The sequence below is a fragment of the Stegostoma tigrinum genome, chromosome 12 (assembly GCF_030684315.1).
Source record: "Stegostoma tigrinum isolate sSteTig4 chromosome 12, sSteTig4.hap1, whole genome shotgun sequence".
In the NCBI taxonomy this organism is placed as follows: domain Eukaryota; kingdom Metazoa; phylum Chordata; class Chondrichthyes; order Orectolobiformes; family Stegostomatidae; genus Stegostoma; species Stegostoma tigrinum.
Window position 1 is genome coordinate 60,834,477 of NC_081365.1, and position 20,192 is coordinate 60,854,668.

At 43.5% G+C, this 20,192-nt stretch overlaps 1 protein-coding gene across 5 annotated transcripts in view; it reads right to left on the reverse strand.

Moving 5' to 3' along the window:
- Positions 1-290: 290 nt before the first annotated feature.
- Positions 291-20,192, reverse strand: part of map3k7cl (map3k7 C-terminal like) — an 81,947-nt gene continuing 62,045 nt past the window's right edge. For 2 of the 5 annotated variants that reach the window (XM_048541067.2, XM_059650364.1), the window contains one exon: positions 3,574-4,926. In XM_048541067.2, coding sequence (XP_048397024.1) covers positions 4,746-4,926 — 181 coding nt within the window. In that variant the 3' untranslated portion in view covers positions 3,574-4,745. Of the gene's footprint in view, positions 1,839-3,571; positions 4,927-20,192 lie in introns of those variants that run through there. The other 3 variants (XR_007248577.2, XM_048541070.2, XM_048541068.2) reach the window with 3 other exon arrangements.

A 20,192-nucleotide genomic window follows, 5' to 3' on the forward strand; every position in this document is an offset into this window, starting at 1 on the left:
ATAAAAGTCCTCCAAGGAATGTTAATTATAGAACACTTTCTGAACACTTCCACCCCTTGGAGAAATGAAACAACATTTTTAAGTTTGTTTTATTGTGAATTGTTGATAAAAAAAAAAATATTGAGACAATTGCTCTTTGCATGTAACATTTTTAATCACCTATGATGTCTATTACTTAGACAATTCAAACAAGATTACATTCTTGACAAAGCACCGACAATTACATACTTTCTTCCTACAATGTGAATAATCTTTAAAAGACAAGGTTGTAATAACAAACTCCATGAATGTAGTCTGACATTTTAGTTCTTGGGAGTTTTCCACAAATGCTAGGGCTTGTGATTAGCATTTGCCATCATCTGTCTGTGGCCACAATAGATATATACTTCAAAATGTTTGACAGCCAATATTAATTCTAGGGTTTCTTTTTCTACCATTGAGTATTTCTTCTCATGTTGATTAGTTTCCTAGTAAAGAATCTAGTAGCTTATTAGGCCTCAGAAGTATCAAAACATTTTCCATTAATTACTTTAAAAATATAATTTTGTTTGATCGGCAGACATAGCAAACAAGTTGCATGCAGAAAGATCCCATAAACAGCAATGAACTAAATGGCTTTTTAATTTGTTTCTCACATTCTGTTTTGAGGGAAGTAAATTGGTCCACCCTTTGAATACTGCCATAATATCATGATTGCCTACCTGGATAGGCAGACAAAACTTTGGTTCCACGCTTCATCTGAAGGTCAAGAAATTAAACTGAGTTCCTACCTTCCCATTTAATTAGCAGGTTACACCAGTTCCCAATTTTACAAATTGATAACTGGTCATTTCCACCATCTAGTTGGAAAGGTTCCCACCTGTTCTAGCACCAGAGCAAACAGCTGAACTTTCTGGATCAAAGCCAGGCTGTTGAGCTTTCATTGGGCCAGTGACAGGATATTTTTCATGAAAATACTGCCTTTGCCTATTGTGTGAATCATAGCAAATCTGTATGCTTGCTAGCTCAAATTACAATTCAAAATGTCTTCATCACAGTACCCTTTTAACAGCAGTCACAGTAAAAAAAACTTGCAGATTTAAATTTCTTACCTGGTTAAAAAAGATAAATGTATACATGAGTGGCAACTGTTTTCACTAGCTCTCAAACAGTAAGAAAGCATCAAAAATGCCTTCATTGACAATTCCCCTTAAAAAAGATTCTGATATTTCCTCCTAAATTTTGTAATCAGCTTAAAGTTTAGTCAGAAGATTGCAGCCATGCCTTTGGTTCGCTGACTGTGCAAATATTTCTGGTATTAGTCATTTTTTATGATATGAATGAACTTCCTCACTGAGTCTGAAGTCAGAAGTCAAGATTTAAAGGCTTAAATAGCAGACATGGTTTGGATATTGGCCAAGTACTTCAGAGAAAGAAGGAAAGGGACTTCATACACCTGGTCAGGAAGAGCACAATATGGGGAGAAAGTTAAAAGGGAGCAGAACCCTTACCTTCTGCCTGCAATTTCAATTGGAGGCACCAAGAACAACACCAAAATACATATTTGGAACAAGATGAAATTGAGTATTTGATTGTCGTATATCCACTGGTGTAAGTGTAAATCTATGAATTTGCTGATGGGCCGAAACCAGGGAGTGGAGAATCAATTTATCCCCGTAAATTTAGTTACTTTGTCTCCACTGCACAAATTATGTATATGCTCCTTCCCTGCATGTTTGGACTTTTCCCTTCTTCTGAAGGAGTTGACCATCCCAGAACATTCATTTACTTGAGACCAGGTAACAAATTCTGACACAAAATCAGACATTTCTGAAGAAACGTTTCAGGTCTGGCAGCATCTGTGAAGAGAAAGCAAAGTCAATGTTTCAGGCCAGTGACCCTTCGTCATAACTAGATAGTAACTAGGAAAAGGTGGAATGTGTGCTGAAGATGGGGTGGGGGGTGGCAGGTGGAGAGATAAAGGAATAAACAACAGGTGGAGACAGAGCCTGGAGGGAGAGAAGGGTAATCAGGCTGGTGAATAGTGAGCCAGGGAGACAGAGAAGATGATATTAGCGACTGTAAGTAGATGAAAATGGGTTGGCTGTGATGAAAGCAGTCCAATTGATGACAAGACCTGGGTTGTGGGGGTGGGTAAAGGACTTGGGACTGGTTGCTCAGGCCCTAAAATTATTACTCGATATTGAATCCTGAAGGTTTGACGGTCCCCAAGTGGAAAATGAGATGCTGTTCTTCCAGCTTATACTGAAACTCACTAGAGCACTGCAGCAGGCCCATGGCAGAGATGCTGGCCAGGGTATCCCGGTGGTGTGTTGAAGTGGCAGACTGAACATAGGTATTCTGCAAAATGGCCATGCAGTCTACATTTTATCCCCACTGTGTAGATGAGACCACATTGTGAGTAACAAATAATTTAGACTAGGTTGGGTAAAGTGTAAGTAAATTGCTGCTTCATCTGGAAGGTGTGCCTGGAGCCTTGGATAGTGAGGAGGGAGGAAGTAAATGGCAGATATTACACCTTTTGTGATTTGATTTTATTGTCACTTCTGACACCACTGATTTTGAGAGATGAGTAACTGCTTTCTGAGATTTCCCAGCCGATTTGATTTTGAAAGTAGCCAAGAGCTTGTTAATGAGTCCCAGATATTAATGGCAACTGGACTTCCCATTGCTGCTCCCTGATGGCCTACCCGTTCACATGGCTGCTCTTCAACCTGGTGTTTGCAAGGAAGAAGAGATATCTGTGTCTTGAAAGGGCCCTTTGAAATTGGATCACACTGGGAAAAGATTTTGTGAAGACCTGACTTAGTGCCCCTATTTGCAAGCCATCATCATTTGGAAATCCTGTCATTTCGTGAAACTATACAGTTCTCTCACGCTGCTGGTAGTTGTCAATACGAAGATTAAATCATTCACTTGAGCAAACAAAGCAATCATTCACTTGCTTTGAGTAACTGTATTCAGCTGTTTACCTTACGTTGCAGAGGTTTCCAGTGGTAACATGTAATCAATTTGCAGTCTAAAGACCAAGGGCCACTGTTACTTTGACAGTGATTAGCAGTGCCTGTGTAAGTGTTTGATTGCTGGTAAGTTTGGATTATGCAACTCAAGGCTGTAACTGCACTCCTTGTAAAAGAAAACTGCCGTAGGACCAATCCTCTGATAATTGGGAATATGTACAGCTTTACCTGGGGAAACTATCTGGATGGTGCAGCCTAGCATTTCGTTGTTGGTTATCCTGTAAAAGCAGTGCCTGGACAATTCTTGCAAAATGTTTTTGATAACCCAAGCAGTAACAGGGTAAAAATATGAGACTTGATAGAAAAAAAATCCTATATTTCTTCCGTTCTTCTTATATGATTCATTAAATCTACTTCCACAACGCACTCTTAGGATTTGATATGGACAGATAAATGCAACCGTGCTGTACACGCTTGAATGCTTGGAAATTGTGTAAGTAACTCTCTGGTGTCATTTTGACCTTGTTTGCAATATACCTCTCCACAAACTGACAAGCACTTCTGGTGCCTTATAAGAACAGAAATTGGACACAAAACTGAAGATGTAGAGACTGAATGGCACTGATCTACTTCCAGTTCCAAATGATTAGGCCCAATTTACACACGTTTATGATATATCATAAGATCAATAAATTACCTGTAAAAGTCATGTCACCACAAGTTTTATTAAAATTGTAGGTAACTGTACAATCATTTCAAATGATACAGTAACCACTGGAGACCAATTTTGAATTTCTTATTAAAGTCTCTTGAGTATTTAACATCTTCTGCAGGTCTCACAATATATTTTATCCATCTCATAACAACTGTTAAAGAGGAGTTTTCATACACTTAAGAGTGATTTAATAAGCAATGGAAAAGGATGAAAATATTCCACATATCACTGTGTTCTTTAGATAAAATATGGCGTGATTACACCTTGTAAAGCATGGTATCAGACTGCTACAGGTGTCCTCCAAGAAATAAAACATAACTGCGCAACTATATATGTATAAAAATTTAACAACATCATAACTTTAATACACTGTACATTTGCACTTCTTGTACTGTGTATTCTTAAATGAGTGAAAGAGTAAATATAGAATTTTTTGGATGTACATAATCTATAAAAGTACTGCATGTTTGCTCATTCTGCAAGTGCAGATTTTCAATTTGCAAAGGACGAAAATGTAAAGAGAAACAGCTGAGAAACAAGGGTTCAAAAATTGCTTTTGAAATCTTGAGCAAACAACTTTCACATTTTTGTTGCATGCATGCACTGTTGATTCAAAAAGTTGAATTTTTAAATAGATTTTAATATAACTGAATTTTAAAGAATTATATGTAAGAATTTTCTGCTTTGACATTTATATGGTTCTTTTACATTTTGCTTGACCATTATACAAATGTTTTTTCATGTTCTCAGTTTGTTATAATCAAAAGCATTGCATTTAATATTTGCATGTTTACAACCTCAGGGGTTTTAAATCCCTTTTTTAGTGTATTCTTTTATACTAGCAAAATCGAAATATTGCAGCATACCTTATACATATAGAAAGAAAACCTCATCCGGAAAAACAACTACAGCAATGCTGCAAGTCAGCTTCCAGTAAATCAGTAAACTAGCAAGATGGTTTCTGCTCTCCATACAGCAAACTCTTCCATTTGATTCTGTGAATCTCTAAGAAGATTCCATAGCTATTCCAGCATTCCGTATGTCATAAATGAAGGACTGCCTGTGTGGAGTCAGGACGATCCCTGTTGCTGCTGCAGTAGCACCTGAAGTTTCTCTAGATGTTCTCTACACTGTAAATGGTAGGTAGTCAGAGAGTGATTTTCTTCAGCAAGCTGCTGGTATTCCTGTGTTAGGTGTGTAGCATTCAGTTGATCCTTTTCATCTTGATCAAGTTCTGCAATCAGCTGTTTTCTGACAAAAAGCAGAAATATGAATACTGGAAAATACATACTTTCTAACAATTCATGCAATAGGTCACAAATGTATGATTCTTCTCACTGTTTTGTGTTTTACAATAAAATATAATCATATTAACTGGTAGTTTCTCATAGACACTATCAGGTAATACTACCACCCACATTCAAATTGCTGCTGACTCTCCAAATAAAAACTTGGACATGGTTATGACTGACAACTTCTTTCTGCTATTCACCAGGAAACATAAACAAAGACACCCAAAGTATACCCTTTTGCCAAACTTGTAATAGGATATGCTATATTGCATAGGATTGTACCAATGATTTGTTTAAATGATAAATAAAAACAAAAAATGCAGAAACGCTCAGCAAGTCAGGCAATCTCAGAAGAAAGAGAAAGATTTAACAAAAATGGTGGGACATGCTATTTTGATGAAAGGAATCAACACAAGGTGTTAACTTTGTTTCTGGCTTCACTTACGCTATCTGACGTTCTGAACATTTTCCACGTTTTCTGTTTTTATTGCAGATATCCAGCATTCCACTATTTAGCTTTTATTCAAATATTAACCCACTGAACAAATGGAAGTTTTATAATTTTCATAAATTCCCGTTTTGTGACCCGTAAGAAAAGTTGAAACATTCTCTTAAGAAACCAGCTTCAGAAGACCACATAGTACCTCCAATAGTGGGACAATGAGGAGTCATTTAAGAAGTTACAGTTTGGATCCAAGTATTAACTACCAGAAAGAAGGGTCTTAAATACTGTCCACTAAAGTTCAACAATTTTACATGTGCCCCTTCTTATAAACTTAATGATCCAGGAGAAATGGTAATTTCCCAAGGACTACTCTCACATGAATGACAAAGGACAACGACTGCTCGAGCTTTGCACGCTCCATGAACTATGTGTCACCAATACCTACTTCCAGGCCAAAGCTCAGCACAAAGTTTCATGGTGACATCCCCGCTCCAAACACTGGCACCAGCTAGACCTGATCCTCACAAGATGCAGCCAACTGAAAAACATGCTCATGACTCGGTCCTTTCACAGTGCCGACTGTGACACGGATCACTCCCTGCTTTGCTGCAAACTCAGACTCCAACCAAAGAAGCTGCACCATGCCAAGCCTGCAGGCAAGCAGCGTATCAATGCTACTACAACCCAACATTCAGACAAAATGGCAGTATTCATCAAGTCATTGGAGGATGCCCTCTTTGCAGACCCACCAGAAGGAGCTGCTCAGCAGAGATGGGACTCTCGAAGGGACACTACCCACAGCACTGCATTGAAGACCTTCGGGAAGAAGCGGAGCAAGACACAGGACTGGTTTGAAGCGAACACAAATGAGCTCAATGTGACCATTGAGGCAAAGCATGCTGCACTGTCGAAACACAAACACCAACATACCCAGGTAACACTGCAAGTGCTAAGGACGGCAAGAAACAACGCACAGAAGATGCTGTGCAAATGACTACTGGTTACAACTATGCAAAAGCATCCAGTTATCATTTGACACAGGCAACGTACATGGAATGTATGAGGGGATCAAGAAAGCCATCGGTCCAATGGAGCAAGACAGCTCCATTAAAATCCAGGACAGGCAAGATCATCAAAGACAAAAGCAAGCAAATGGAGAGATGGGTGGAGAATTACTCCGAATCCTACTCCAGGGAAAACGACACCTCGGACAACGCGTTAGAAACCGTGGAATGCCTACCGGTCATGGAGGAGCTGTACGCATTGCCGACTGCTGACGAGCTGAGCAGAGTCATCGACAGCTTACCCACTGGGAAGGCACCAGGGTTGGATGGCATCCCACCAGAGGTCATCAAGTGTGCAAAGGGAGTTCTGCATAGCCACCTGTTGGAACTACTGTGCCAGTGCTGGGAGGACGGAACGGTGCCACAAGACATGAGAGACTGCAACATTGTCACCCTCTGTAAGAACAAAGGGGACAGAAGCGACTGTAACAACTACAGAGGAATCTCGCTGCTGAGCATCGTTGGGAAGGTCTTTGTCCGCGTGGTCCTGAAAAGACTACAGAAAATCGCCAAAAGGGTATACCCCGAATCTCAGTGTGGTTTCAGGTCAGAACGTTCCACAATTGACATGATCTTCTCCCTCCGACAGCTACAAGAGAAATGCCGAGAGCAAAGACAATCACTCTGTGTCGCTTTCATTGACCTCACGAAGGCATTCGACCTTGTGAGCAGAGACGGCTTCTTCAAAATCCTCGCCAGGGTTGGTTGTCCTCTGAGACGCCTCAGAATAGTCCAATCGTTTCACGCGGATATGAAAGGTGTCGTTTAATTTGACGGCTCTTCTACGGAGGCTTTCAACATCCGCAGCGGTGTGAAGCAGGGCTGTGTGCTTGCCCCCATCCTGTTCAGCATCTTCTTCGCAGTCGTGCTGAAACACCCATTTGGAACATCAACTGATGATGTCTATCTCCGCACCAGATCGGACAGAAGGCTGTTCAGTCTATCCCGGCTGAAGGCAAAATCCAAGGTTCGTGGAGTACTCATTAGAGACATGTTGTTTGCATAAGACGCAGCATTGGCAGCATGCTCTGAAGAGCAACTGCAGCGCCTTTTGGACAACCTCTCAAGAGCCTGCCAGGAATTCAGCATGACCATTAGCCTGAAGAAGATCAACGTGCTGGGTCAAGGCGTTGAGCACCCCCCAGTCATCACCATCAACAACTACAAGCTGGAAGTGGTCCATGAATTCACATACCTCGGCTCCACCATCACCGACAGCCTCTCCCTGGACTCCGAGATCAACAGGCGGATCGGACAAGCAGCCTCCACATTCACCAGTCTGACCAAGAAAGTCTGGGAGAACAAAAAGCTGACCGCGAACACCAAGATTGCAGTCTACAGGATGTGCGTCCTCAGCACACTGCTTTACAGCAGTGAGAATTGGAGCCTCTACTCCAGGCTAGAGCAGCACCTCAACGCTTTCCACCTTCGCAGCCTGAATGCATTCTGGACATCAAGTGGGCTGACCGAGTCACCAACACTGAAGTCCTCACCCGAGCCCAGGTACCTAGCCTCTTCATCCTACTCCAACAACGCCGCCTCCGCTGGTTGGGTCACGTACATCGTATGCCGGACGGGAGGATTCCAAAAGATGTGCTGTTTGGGGAATTGGCCATTAATAAGAGAGCACAAGGACGACCTCAGCTTCGTTTCAAAGACGTCTGCAAAAGGGACATGAACTCAATGGGCCTGAACGTCAAGAGATGGGAAGACGTCGCAAACGATCACTCACACTGGAGACAGGAACTATGCAGAGGGCTGGAGCGAGGAGAGGAGAAACTGAGGCTTGCCGCTGTGGAAAAGCATGCTCGACAGAAAGACAGCAACACTGAAACACTGGAGGTGAGTGTCTTCAAATGCAGTCGCTGCAACCGAGGCTGTCACTTCGACTGGACCTGCACAACCACAACAGACGCTGCGCTATCATCAGCAGCTGAATCAAAACTCTCCAGGCGCAGATCCATAGTCTCTTGAGACTGACGGATCCCACACACTCTCACCCTGCAGCTCACAAGCTGTTAAGTCACTGTGGAAAACTACTGAAATACAAAGGTGATAGATGAAAATGTGAGGCTGGATGAACACAGCAGGCCAAGCAGCATCTCAGGAGCACAAAAGCTGACGTTTCGGGCCTAGACCCTTCATCAGAGAGGGGGATGGGGGGAGGGAACTGGAATAAATAGGGAGAGAGGGGGAGGCGGACCGAAGATGGAGAGTAAAGAAGATAGGTGGAGAGGGTGTAGGTGGGGAGGTAGGGAGGGGATAGGTCAGTCCAGGGAAGACGGACAGGTCAAGGAGGTGGGATGAGGTTAGTAGGTAGGAGATGGAGGTGCGGCTTGGGGTGGGAGGAAGGGATGGGTGAGAGGAAGAACCGGTTAGGGAGGCAGAGACAGGTTGGACTGGTTTTGGGATGCAGTGGGTGGAGGGGAAGAGCTGGGCTGGTTGTGTGGTGCAGTGGGGGGAGGGCAAGAACTGGGCTGGTTTTGGGATGCGGTGGGGGAAGGGGAGATTTTGAAGCTGGTGAAGTCCACATTGATACCATTGGGCTGCAGGGTTCCCAAGTGGAATATGAGTTGCTGTTCCTGCAACCTTCGGGTGGCATCATTGTGGCACTGCAGGAGGCCCATGATGGACATGTCATCTAGAGAATGGGAGGGGGAGTGGAAATGGTTCGCGACTGGGAGGTGCAGTTGGTTATTGCGAACTGAGTGGAGGTGTTCTGCAAAGCGGTCCCCAAGCCTCCGCTTGGTTTCCCCTATGTAGAGGAAGCCACACCGGGTACAGTGGATGCAGTATACCACATTGGCAGATGTGCAGGTGAACCTCTGCTTAATATGGAAAGTCATCTTGGGGCCTGGGATAGGGGTGAGGGAGGAGGTGTGGGAGCAAGTGCAGCATTTCCTGCGGTTGCAGGGGAAGGTGCCGGGTGTGGTGGGGTTGGACGACAGTGTGGAGTGAACAAGGGAGTCACGGAGAGAGTGGTCTCTCCGGAAAGCAGACAGGGGTGGGGATAGAAAAATGTCTTGGGTGGTGGGGTCGGATTGTAGATGGCGGAAGTGTCAGAGGATGATGCGTTGTATCCGGAGGTTGGTGGGGTGGTGTGTGAGAACGAGGGGGATCCTCTTTGGGCGGTTGTGGCGGAGGCAGGGTGTGAGGGATGTGTTGCAGGAAATGCGGGAGATGCGGTCAAGGGCGTTCTCGATCACTGTGGGGGGAAAGTTGCGGTCCTTGAAGAACTTGGACATCTGGGATGTGCGGGAGTGGAATGCCTCATCCTGGAAGCAGATGCGGCGGAGGCAGAGGAATTGGGAATAGGGGATGGAATTTTTGTAGGAGGGTGGGTGGGAGGAGTTGTATTCTAGGTAGCTGTGGGAGTCGGTGGGCTTGAAATGGACATCAGTTACAAGCTGGTTGCCTGAGATGGAGACTGAGAGGTCCAGGAAGGTGAGGGATGTGTTGGAGATGGCCTAGGTGAACTTGAGATTGGGGTGGAAGGTGTTGGTGAAGTAGATGAACTGTTTGCGCTCCTCTGGGGAGCAAGAGGCGGCGCCGATACAGTCATCAATGTAACGGAGGAAGAGGTGGGGTTTGGGGCCTGTGTAGGTGCGGAAGAGGGACTGTTCCACGTAACCTACAAAGAGGCAGGCATAGCAGGCAACCAGCCCAGCTCTTCCCCTCCACCCACTGCATCCCAAAACCAGCCCAGCCTGTCTCTGCCTCCCTAACCTGTTCTTCCTCTCACCCATCCCTTCCTCCCACCCCAAGCCGCACCTCCATTTCCTACCTTCTAACCTCATTCCACCTCCTTGACCTGTCCATCTTCCCTGGACTGACCTATCCCCTCCCTACCTCCCCACCTATACTCTCCTCTCCATCTTTGGTCCGCCTCCCCCCCTCCCAATTTATTCCAGAACCCTCACCCCATCCCCCTCTCTGATGAAGGGTCTAGGCCTGAAATGTCAGCTTTTGTGCTCCTGAGATGCTGCTGGGCCTGCTGTGTTCATCCAGCTTCACACTTTATTATCTTGGATTCTCCAGCATCTGCAGTTCCCATTATCTGTGATAGATAAAAGTTGTCTTTTCTTTAATATGTTATTGAAAGAAGCATTTGTATTTATATATCAAGTTATCATACCTTCAGGACATCACAATGTATTTTATACAAACGTATAGATTAGGAACATGAGTAGGCCATTAATCCCCCCAGCCTGCTACTTTCACAAAGATCATGGCCGATCTGATTAACCCTGATAACTATTGACTCCCTTGTTAGTCAAGAATTATCCACCTCTATCTGGGAAAAGAGAGTTCCAAAAACTCCTGATTCACTGCGAGTAAACATAATTCTCCATATATATATTTTAAATGGGAGACCCCTTTAACCAGCATCCTTCACTTCTAATTCTTCCATAAGGGGAACTATTCTTTCATTATCTACTCTGTCAAGTCCCCTCAGGATCTTATATATTTCAGCGGGATCATCTCTTATTCTTCTAAACTGGAATGAATATGGGCAAACTCCATGCTGCTGCAATCTGAAGAGTGTGTCACAATCAGTCCTGTGGCTCCATAGGGCCCAGTCCAGGGGATAGTGCTGCCTCTGCCGTGACAGTGTGGTTCACCAAGTTAGTCTGATTGGTCTCCTCTACGTATATGGTGGAATTTAAACTAGTTCTGCAAATTGTTAGTGTAATAGAAACATGGCAAAGTTTAGTCAAGAAAACAGAGCAGAGAGAATTCAACCATGTGTGGCAAAGCTGGATGGTCTCTCATGCCAGGAGTATTACAAGTAAGACACATGAGTTCAGGGTGTGATTGCAATGTTGTTGCCATCGCAGAGTCGGGGTTGAGGGATGGGGCACAACTGATAACTCAACATTCTGGAGTATAGGACTGGGATTACAGACTGCATGTTTGTGCACGTCTCTCTCGCAGATTTCATACTAGAAATTCCTCCATAAAACTTGAAACAACTCGGACTTAGCCAAAAAATTTACAATACAGCCCATTGCTACTATGACCGTGAGGAAAATCTAGGTGGAAGGTCTATATCTTTTATACTCCAGGGCTATTCTGCCACACCAAATCTGAGTAATATCACATTTGACAGTGTTAAATGCAGTCCTCAGCATTGACTCTTTCAGAATCCAACACCTTGTTTAGGCATACAAACTAGCCTTTTTGAGATTTATGTACCAAGGTACCCAGATCCCTCTGCACTGCAGAGTTTTGCAATCTTTCTCTATTTAAGTAATATGCTGCTTCTCTATCTTCCTACCAAAATAGACAACTTCACATTTTCTGTATTATTCTTAATCTCCCAATTTTTACCTACTCATTTAACTTTACAATCAATGGAGTTGCTTTTAAAATTTTTTTTGTTATATTGGCAAACTGAAAAGTCTTTTTTAAAACATAGCTAGGTCCTATGTATAGCAAGTTAATGATTCATCAAGTGATCTGTGTTTGATTAATGGAGGAATGTTGACATTCATATCAGGAAAACATTGTTATATTCTTCAAATTAAGAGTAGAACCTTTTACATCCAGTTGGTTAGGCAATCAGAGCCTTTAGTTTATATCCTATTTGTAAGACAGCACTTCCAAGAATTTAGCTTTCTTTTCGAGATGTGGTGAAGTGTGAGTCTAATTTGAGGGCTCTGAATCCATTTTATTCTTAAATATGTGCATTTTCCATAAATACATTTATCTTAACAATTCTTAGCACACTAAGTCCAGTCTGTCACTCTATTTGTGTTATGAATTAAATTCACACAAGTATGGCTTGGTCACTGCTAAGAAATATGCATATTATAGTGTAGGTAACATTTTATAACTAGAATATAATGGTTTGTACTGCAGCATTGTAAGTAAAAGTAAATTCGTACAGGGGAAAAGATGAGTATTAAATAATGTGGAAAATCAAGCATCTTTATGTAAACTCCCAGATTAAAAGGGTCAAATTTCAGTGTTCAGATGGTGTATTTATTTTCTTGTTACAAAGGACTGAAATGGTCACCGAATCTCTGAGAAGGAAGAATTTTTGTTGCTTGTTTTCCGATTGATGCCCTTGAAAATCCCACTGTTGTACATTATGGTAAATATTTGTCCTGTTAGATAAGTCTGCAAGTACTGAGTCATGCTGCTTCATTCATTTTTCTGTCTGTCTGTGCAGATAAATGCATTAGCCGTTGCAAGGTTTGGCGTTCAACAATTATTTGAAGTGTTGCGTTTAGAGTTTTGTACATTCAAACACTAAACACTTGTGTGAATAATAAAATTATAACAGCTCACAGAACACAAGGTTATTCAGGAGCACAGTTAACATACTTGCAATTTAATACTTTCAAGCTTTGATAAGTTGCTCAAGAACAAGATTGGTAATGATAAAAATGTCTCCATTTATTCATAATCATATTTAAATGCTGACTTCTCTGTTAAGACATATACAACTGATATAAATTTTCACTGATACCCAAAAATCTATTTTAATACAGGATAAAGTGCTTCAAAAGATCCTCCTGCTCCTTGGGCTCATAGTGAGAATCCAGCCAGAACTAATAAGATAGAAATTTACCACCCTACCAGTTGTTAAAGGCTTGTGGCAGATTTGAGTCTATAGCACAAAACTATCGCAACTTTCATACTTACACTGCCACTCATGGAGAAAAGTGCCAGGAGGAGACTGGTCGAAGAAATGAATAGATCCAAATGGACGTACATGGAATAGTGTAGGTTAGATGGGCTTGAGATCGGTATGACAGGTCAGCACAACATCGAGGGCTGAAGGGCCTGCACTGTGCTGTAATGTTCTATGTTCAATGACGATTTTCAGAAGTGGAAGTAAAGTCACATCTATGGGACTGTTTGGAAGCAGTTTCATTTAGCAATCAACTCGTGTCTCTCACATAGAAATTCTAATTCTGGATGTGAAATGTTGCAAGGTGATTCTGATTCTCACTCAACTCTTCCACTTCGATACATAAAAGTATTTGCCCAAACGTCTTCAAGAAAATCACCCAAGGTAAAAAAATGTGAGCACTTAAGTTACTGAGCAATCATGTCTGGATGATCTGGTTTAAATATCAACAAACCCTGAGGTAGTATTCATGTCATAATATACTGGTAATTCAATGCCTTCCCTCCATTTATATGGAATGGAAATATTACGTAGAAGACAATCAATTACAAAAGGCTTTCACTGTATGACAACTGACACTGAGTAAACTATTGCAAGTGAAGTATTGAATAAGAAATTTGATCATGGCCCAAATAACTTTGTTATGCGGAACAAATAGTTGGAATGACTATTCAACAAGTGCATATGCATACTAATACATTACTTAAATATTGCTGTTTAATATATTTTTTCTAACCTACATACTTGTAAAACATGTATTTCAACTGAATTCATTGAAATCAGTTGAGAATTTTTCTGCATAAGACTCAATGTTGTGAGAAACAATTATTAATTAACCACAGATTCTGCAAAACAGCACAGGCAATATAGTGGCGAGATTAGATATGTACTTCATGCAATGTAAGCTGCAATTTTCATCCAGATTAAAAAAAAGTAAGATCATCTTGCCCTAGGGAACTCAAAAGTAATATCAGGATGAACCTGATGTTTTGACTCAGTTTGAGTTTGATTACGTTTTATAGAGGGCTTTTTGCATCAGGCCTAGCAAATTCTCTTGTGTATCTGACCAAATGTGTCACATTAATTACTTACCACACCCTTATGGTGTTCCTGACATCCAGTGCTGGCCCCATCTTATCAGATGCTGTTCCCAGAACAAATTGGCATTCAGCAGATATCAAGGAATTACCGGCACATCTTGTGCCTGCACCATTGATAAAAGCCTCGGAGATAGCAAGAACTGCAGATGCTGGAGTCAGATGCAACACAGTGTGGAGCTGGAGGAACACAGCAGGCCAGGCAGCATCAGAAGAGCAGGAAAGTTGACGTTTCCGGTCCGTACCTTTCTTCATTTCTGAAGACTCGAAACGTCAACTTTCCTACTCTCTGATGCTGCCTGACCTGCTGAGTTCCTCCAGCTCCACACTATTGTCTTTAAAAACCTGTTGTGTACCCAGACAAGCACTGTGTGTCTGGAGCTGCCGCTGCATAGTCCCTGACATTTGGCTTGGATGTGGCAGACAGGGGAAAATTCATACCCCACTTTGCTGGTAATGTCCTGAAGGTCCTGCTGGATGGGATGGTTCACAATTGGTCAGGATCAGCAGTGAGTCTACAACACCAGACTATGTCAAACTGGCCTTAGGTCACCATCTAAGATAAAAGAGACTGAGCTGTCTGGAGGAATGACTGGCATTATAGGAAGAAAGTCAATAATTCTGTCCACACAGTGTATGTATGTCCAACTTCTCTCCAAAACCTCACACTTGCTCTATCCCTGCTCATGTACCCACCTCCCACCAAGGCTCATACCACTCTCACTACTGCCTGAAACACTTTCCCTCACTTGACTGTCACTCACTTCAATCCCTGCCACCATTAACCCCGCACTACTTCCATGCTGCCTATCCCTTATTGGAACGCCTCCCCAACTATACCAGTTCTAACAGTTGTGCCTGCCATTTTCAACTCCCTCAATAGCTGCTGCTCTCTCATTGCTGGAAGGAACAATCCTCCAATAGGGCAGAAAAATGCAGGACAAGTGGTGGATTGCTCAACATTCAGCTTCTCTCCCCTATAAGGAAAGGATCCTGACTCTGACTGCCTCGAGTGACTAGTCAACCAGTGCCAAGCCCCTGGAGTGGGATTGGAAACTGCCCTTGACTTACTGCACTGGGATCCCCTGAGCAAAGGTTATCTTCTTGACATGGCTGAAACCTGCTAACAACTATGACAAGCTTTTCTGATGAAGGGTCTAGGCTCGAAACATCAGCTTTTGTGCTTCTAAGATGCTGCTTCGCCTGCAGTGTTCATCCAGCTCCACACTTTGTTAACAACTATGACAAGCTTCCTTCCTTTGTGTCTGCCCGAAACAGCAAGGTAAGGCAGAAGTAATGTGAGTCTGGTATCTGTGGCTGAGGAGCAAAGCACATAACAGCTAGGCATGACAAGGCAATGCAAGGCAGGGATACAGTGCATATCAAGGTACTGTGAGTGACTGCTGTGGCAGCAAGCGAAGAGCATAGAGATGCAGCCTGAGCTGAAAGTGTGTTGCTCAGTGGACAGTATCTTTCCTGCAGCATTATAATGATAGCTGCTGGTGCAGCCTGAGATGCATCATTGAAGTGCAAACCATACTATAAGTAGATTAGAGATATGTCATGAGAATTCTTAGAGGCTGGCACATATTGGATGCCAATGTCCATTGGTGTGGGATCCATGTGGTTTGTGCCCACGGCTGTGTGCCAAAAGATGTTCGTGCCTGGTGCTCCAATCCAAAAATCACTCAAAATAAGAATCAAACAGGTACCTGTTCTGGTTTCCATACTGAGTTTCCACAAATTCTAACTTGTTTAATTAGTTTGGGAAGATAGCAAACTGAATATTACTGAGGCAAGCTAGCCCATTAACCAGGTGTTTAACAAGAAATAATGTTCCTTCATTGGTAACTCACTGCTGCCTAGAGAGAAAGCTGCATGCTGCTTGTGAAAAGCATAAAGATTGGCACAAGTTGCTCCCAAAGTCAATAAGGCCTTCGCCAGACTTCTCATCTGATTCTGCCACATATTTCGGTATAGCCCATGTCGCTCAGACCCCTTATGAGATTCCACCAATGTTTCAAATATTAAAGACACACAATTTGTTAGTTTTCAAAGCCTTCCTTTTCATTGTTCCTTGGAGCATATATCATTAAAATCAAGAGATTAGACGAATAATATGCACCCAGTGATAAATATTCCTGTCAATATAATCAATAGGTGAATGTTAGAACAGGCTTAGGTGATGTTCTATTCAACCTTAACCATCCTTTCTCTGAAAGAAATGAATTTTGCTGTGCACATCGACACAATAGGGCTGATGAGTTGAATATCTCGCTTTCCTCTCTGTTTTCAAAATCTACTCAAAACGTTTCTCTCAAAACAACCTTCTTCAGTTTTGTCTTCTTGTTATCGAATAGTAGCAGTGTTTACAACAACGAAGGATACCATTAAGACCATTATGTCTGTACCAGCTCTCTGTCTGAGACACTCAGCCAGTCCCACCCAATCATATTTTCCCTGTGGCCCTGCAATTTGCTTGCTTTGCATAATTACCAAATTTCCAATTGAAAGCCTCAGTTGAATCTGCCTCTACCACTACTCACTGTTCACTATTTTATTTCTTACCACACTATTTTTCCAGAAACCATTCTCTGAACAAAAAGCATTCATGAAACAGAATTTGCTGTTGTGTTGTACATCCAAACAACAGCTATGTAAATGCATGTGAAGGCAATTATTTACATGGGAAGAAAGTGTGAGGTCATGCACGTTGGAAGGAAGAATAGAGGAATGGACTATTTTCTAGTGGAGAGGAAATTCAGAAATCTGAAGTGCAAAGCAGCTTGGGAGTTCTAGCCCAGGATTCTCTCAAGGTAAACTTGCAGGTTGAGTCAGTAAATAGGAAGTCAAATACAATGTTGGCATTTATTTTGAGGACTAGAATATAAAAGCAGGGATGTACTTCTGAGGCTTTATAAAGCTCAAGTCAGACCACATTTACAGTATTGTGAGCAATTTTGGGCCCCATACCTCAGAAAGGATGTACTGGCCGTGGAGCAGATCCAGAGGATTTTCACGAGAATCCCAGGAATAAAAGGCCTGAGATATGAGGAAGGTTTAAGGACATTGGGACTATACTCGATGGAGTTTAGAAGGATGAGGGGGGGAATCTGATTGTTACTTACAGAATACTGAATAGCCTGGACAGAGTGGATGTTGGGAAGATAGTTCCATTGGTAGCACAGACTCGGATCCGAGGGCTCAGGCTTAGAGTAAAGGGAAGATCCTTATGAACAGAATCTATGGAATTCACTGCCACGATCATTAGGCTAGGTCATTAAGTATATTTAAGACAGAGATAGATGGGTTCTTGATTGTCAAGGGGATCAAGGGTTATGGGAGAATGCAGTTGAGGAACTTATCAGCCATGACTGAATAGCGGACCAGACGCGATGGGCTGAATGGCCTATATTTTGCTCCTATGTCTTATGGTCTTATTTTCTTTATTATGAAACCAATGACTGGCATGATTATACTTAAAGGAATAAGACATTCCTTTATTTTGTTTTCTATCACTCAGATGCATTTCAGTTAAAAATCTCACACAGGAAATTCCCAGCAACAATCCTTATGCAGGTTTTACAGTTCAGCTAAGGTAAAAATCTAATTTGTTTAATATCAGTGTCAGGCTCAGTCAGTTCTGATTCTGAAGGAATTAGTATCTCGCTGCCACACAAAGATGTTAACCATTAAAGAGGAACCATATTCTATTAGAAAGTACTTATGATACAAAACACTTCCCCCTTGTACACTTGCATAATTCTGTTAAAAAGTTCTAATGATAGGAGAATTATAACTTTGATGTTGTATGGCAGTCTCAAAACATTAATGATTGTTCTCTGGTCTAAACAAAGCCCAGCTTCAAGTGCATTTTTGTATGTGTGACCAGTACATAGACACAGAGTAAGGTGATTTCTTAAAAGCTCAAGATTTAAAGCATTACAGGGTAGAATTTCTGAACTCAGTCCCCAGTGGTGAACAGACAATGTTAAGAAAAGGTGATCTAGAGTATCAGAGATAATGAGAACTGCAGATGCTGGAGAATCCAAGATGATACAATGTGAGGCTGGATGAACACAGCAGGCCAAGCAGCATCTCAGGAGCACAAAAGCTGACGTTTCGGGCCTAGACCATTCATCAGAGAGGGGGATGGGGTGAGGGTTCTGAAATAAATAGGGAGAGAGGGGGAGGCGGACCGAAGATGGAGAGAAAAGAGGATAGGTGGAGAGAGTATAGGTGGAGAGGTAGGGAGGGGATAGGTCAGTCCAGGGAAGACGGACAGGTCAAGGAGGTGGGATGAGGTTAGTAGGTAGATGGGGGTGCGGCTTGGGGTGGGAGGAAGGGATGGGTGAGAGGAAGAACAGGTTAGGGAGGCAGAGACAAGTTGGACTGGTTTTGGGATGCAGTGGGTGGAGGGGAAGAGCTGGGCTGGTTGTGTGGTGCAGTGGGGGGAGGGGGCGAACTGGGCTGGTTTAGGGATGCGGTGGGGGAAGGGGAGATTTTGAAAGTGGTGAAGTCCACATTGATACCATTGGGCTGCAGGGTTCCCAGGCGGAATATGAGTTGCTGTACCTGCAACCTTCGGGTGGCATCATTGTGGCACTGCAGGAGGCCCATGATGGACATGTCATCTAAAGAATGGGAGGGGGAGTGGAAATGGTTTGCGACTGGGAGGTGCAGTTGTTTGTTGCGAACTGAGCGGAGGTGTTCTGCAAAGCGGTCCCCAAGCCTCCGCTTGGTTTCCCCAATGTAGAGGAAGCCACACCGGGTACAGTGGATGCAGTATACCACATTGGCAGACGTGCAGGTGAACCTCTGCTTAATGTGGAATGTCATCTTGGGGCCTGGGATAGGGGTGATGGAGGAGGTGTGGGGGCAAGTGCAGCATTTCCTGCGGTGGCAGGGGAAGGTGATGGGTGTGGTGGGGTTGGAGGGCAGCGTGGAGAGAACAAGGGAGTCACGGAGAGAGTGGTCTCTCCGGAAAGCAGACAGGGGTGGGGATAGAAAAATGTCTTGGGTGGTGGGGTCGGATTGTAGATGGCGGAAGTGTCGGAGGATGATGCGTTGTATCCGGAGGTTGGTGGGATGGTGTGTGAGAACGAGGGGGATCCTCTTGGGGCGGTTGTGGCGGGGGCGGGGTGTGAAGGATGTGTTGCGGGAAATACGGGAGACGCGGTCAAGGGCGTTCTTGATCACTGTGGGGGGAAAGTTGCGGTCCTTGAAGAACTTGGACATCTGGGATGTGCGGGAGTGGAATGTCTTATCGTGGGAGCAGATGCGGCGGAGGCAGAGGAATTGGGAATAGGGGATGGAATTTTTGCAGGAGGGTGGGTGGGAGGAGGTGTATTCTAGGTAGCTGTGGGAGTCGGTGGGCTTGAAATGGACATCACTTACAAGCTGGTTGCCTGAGATGGAGACTGAGAGGTCCAGGAAGGTGAGGGATGTGCTGGAGATGGCCCAGGTGAACTGAAGGTTGGGGTGGAAGGTGTTGGTGAAGTGGATGAACTGTTCGAGCTCCTCTGGGGAGCAAGAGACGGCGCCGATACAGTCATCAATGTACCGGAGGAAGAGGTGGGGTTTGGGGCCTGTGTAGGTGTGGAAGAGGGACTGTTCCACGTAACCTACAAAGAGGCAGGCATAGCTGGGGCCCATGCGGGTGCCCATGGCCACCCCCTTAGTGGAAGTGGGAGGAGTCAAAAGAGAAGTTGTTGAGGGTGAGGACGAGTTCGGCTAGGCGGATTTATTTCAGAACCCTCACCCCATCCCCCTCTCTGATGAAGGGTCTAGGCCCGAAACGTCAGCTTTTGTGCTCCTGAGATGCTGCTTGGCCTGCTGTGTTCATCCAGCCTCACATTGTATCATCTGGTGATCTAGAGTAGTTGACATGGCACAGTGGTATTCTGCCAGATCACTGTGTCAGCTGCAGTTCTAAGACTTTTATCCAGTCTTTATTTAAATGCAGGAAATTGGGCAGGC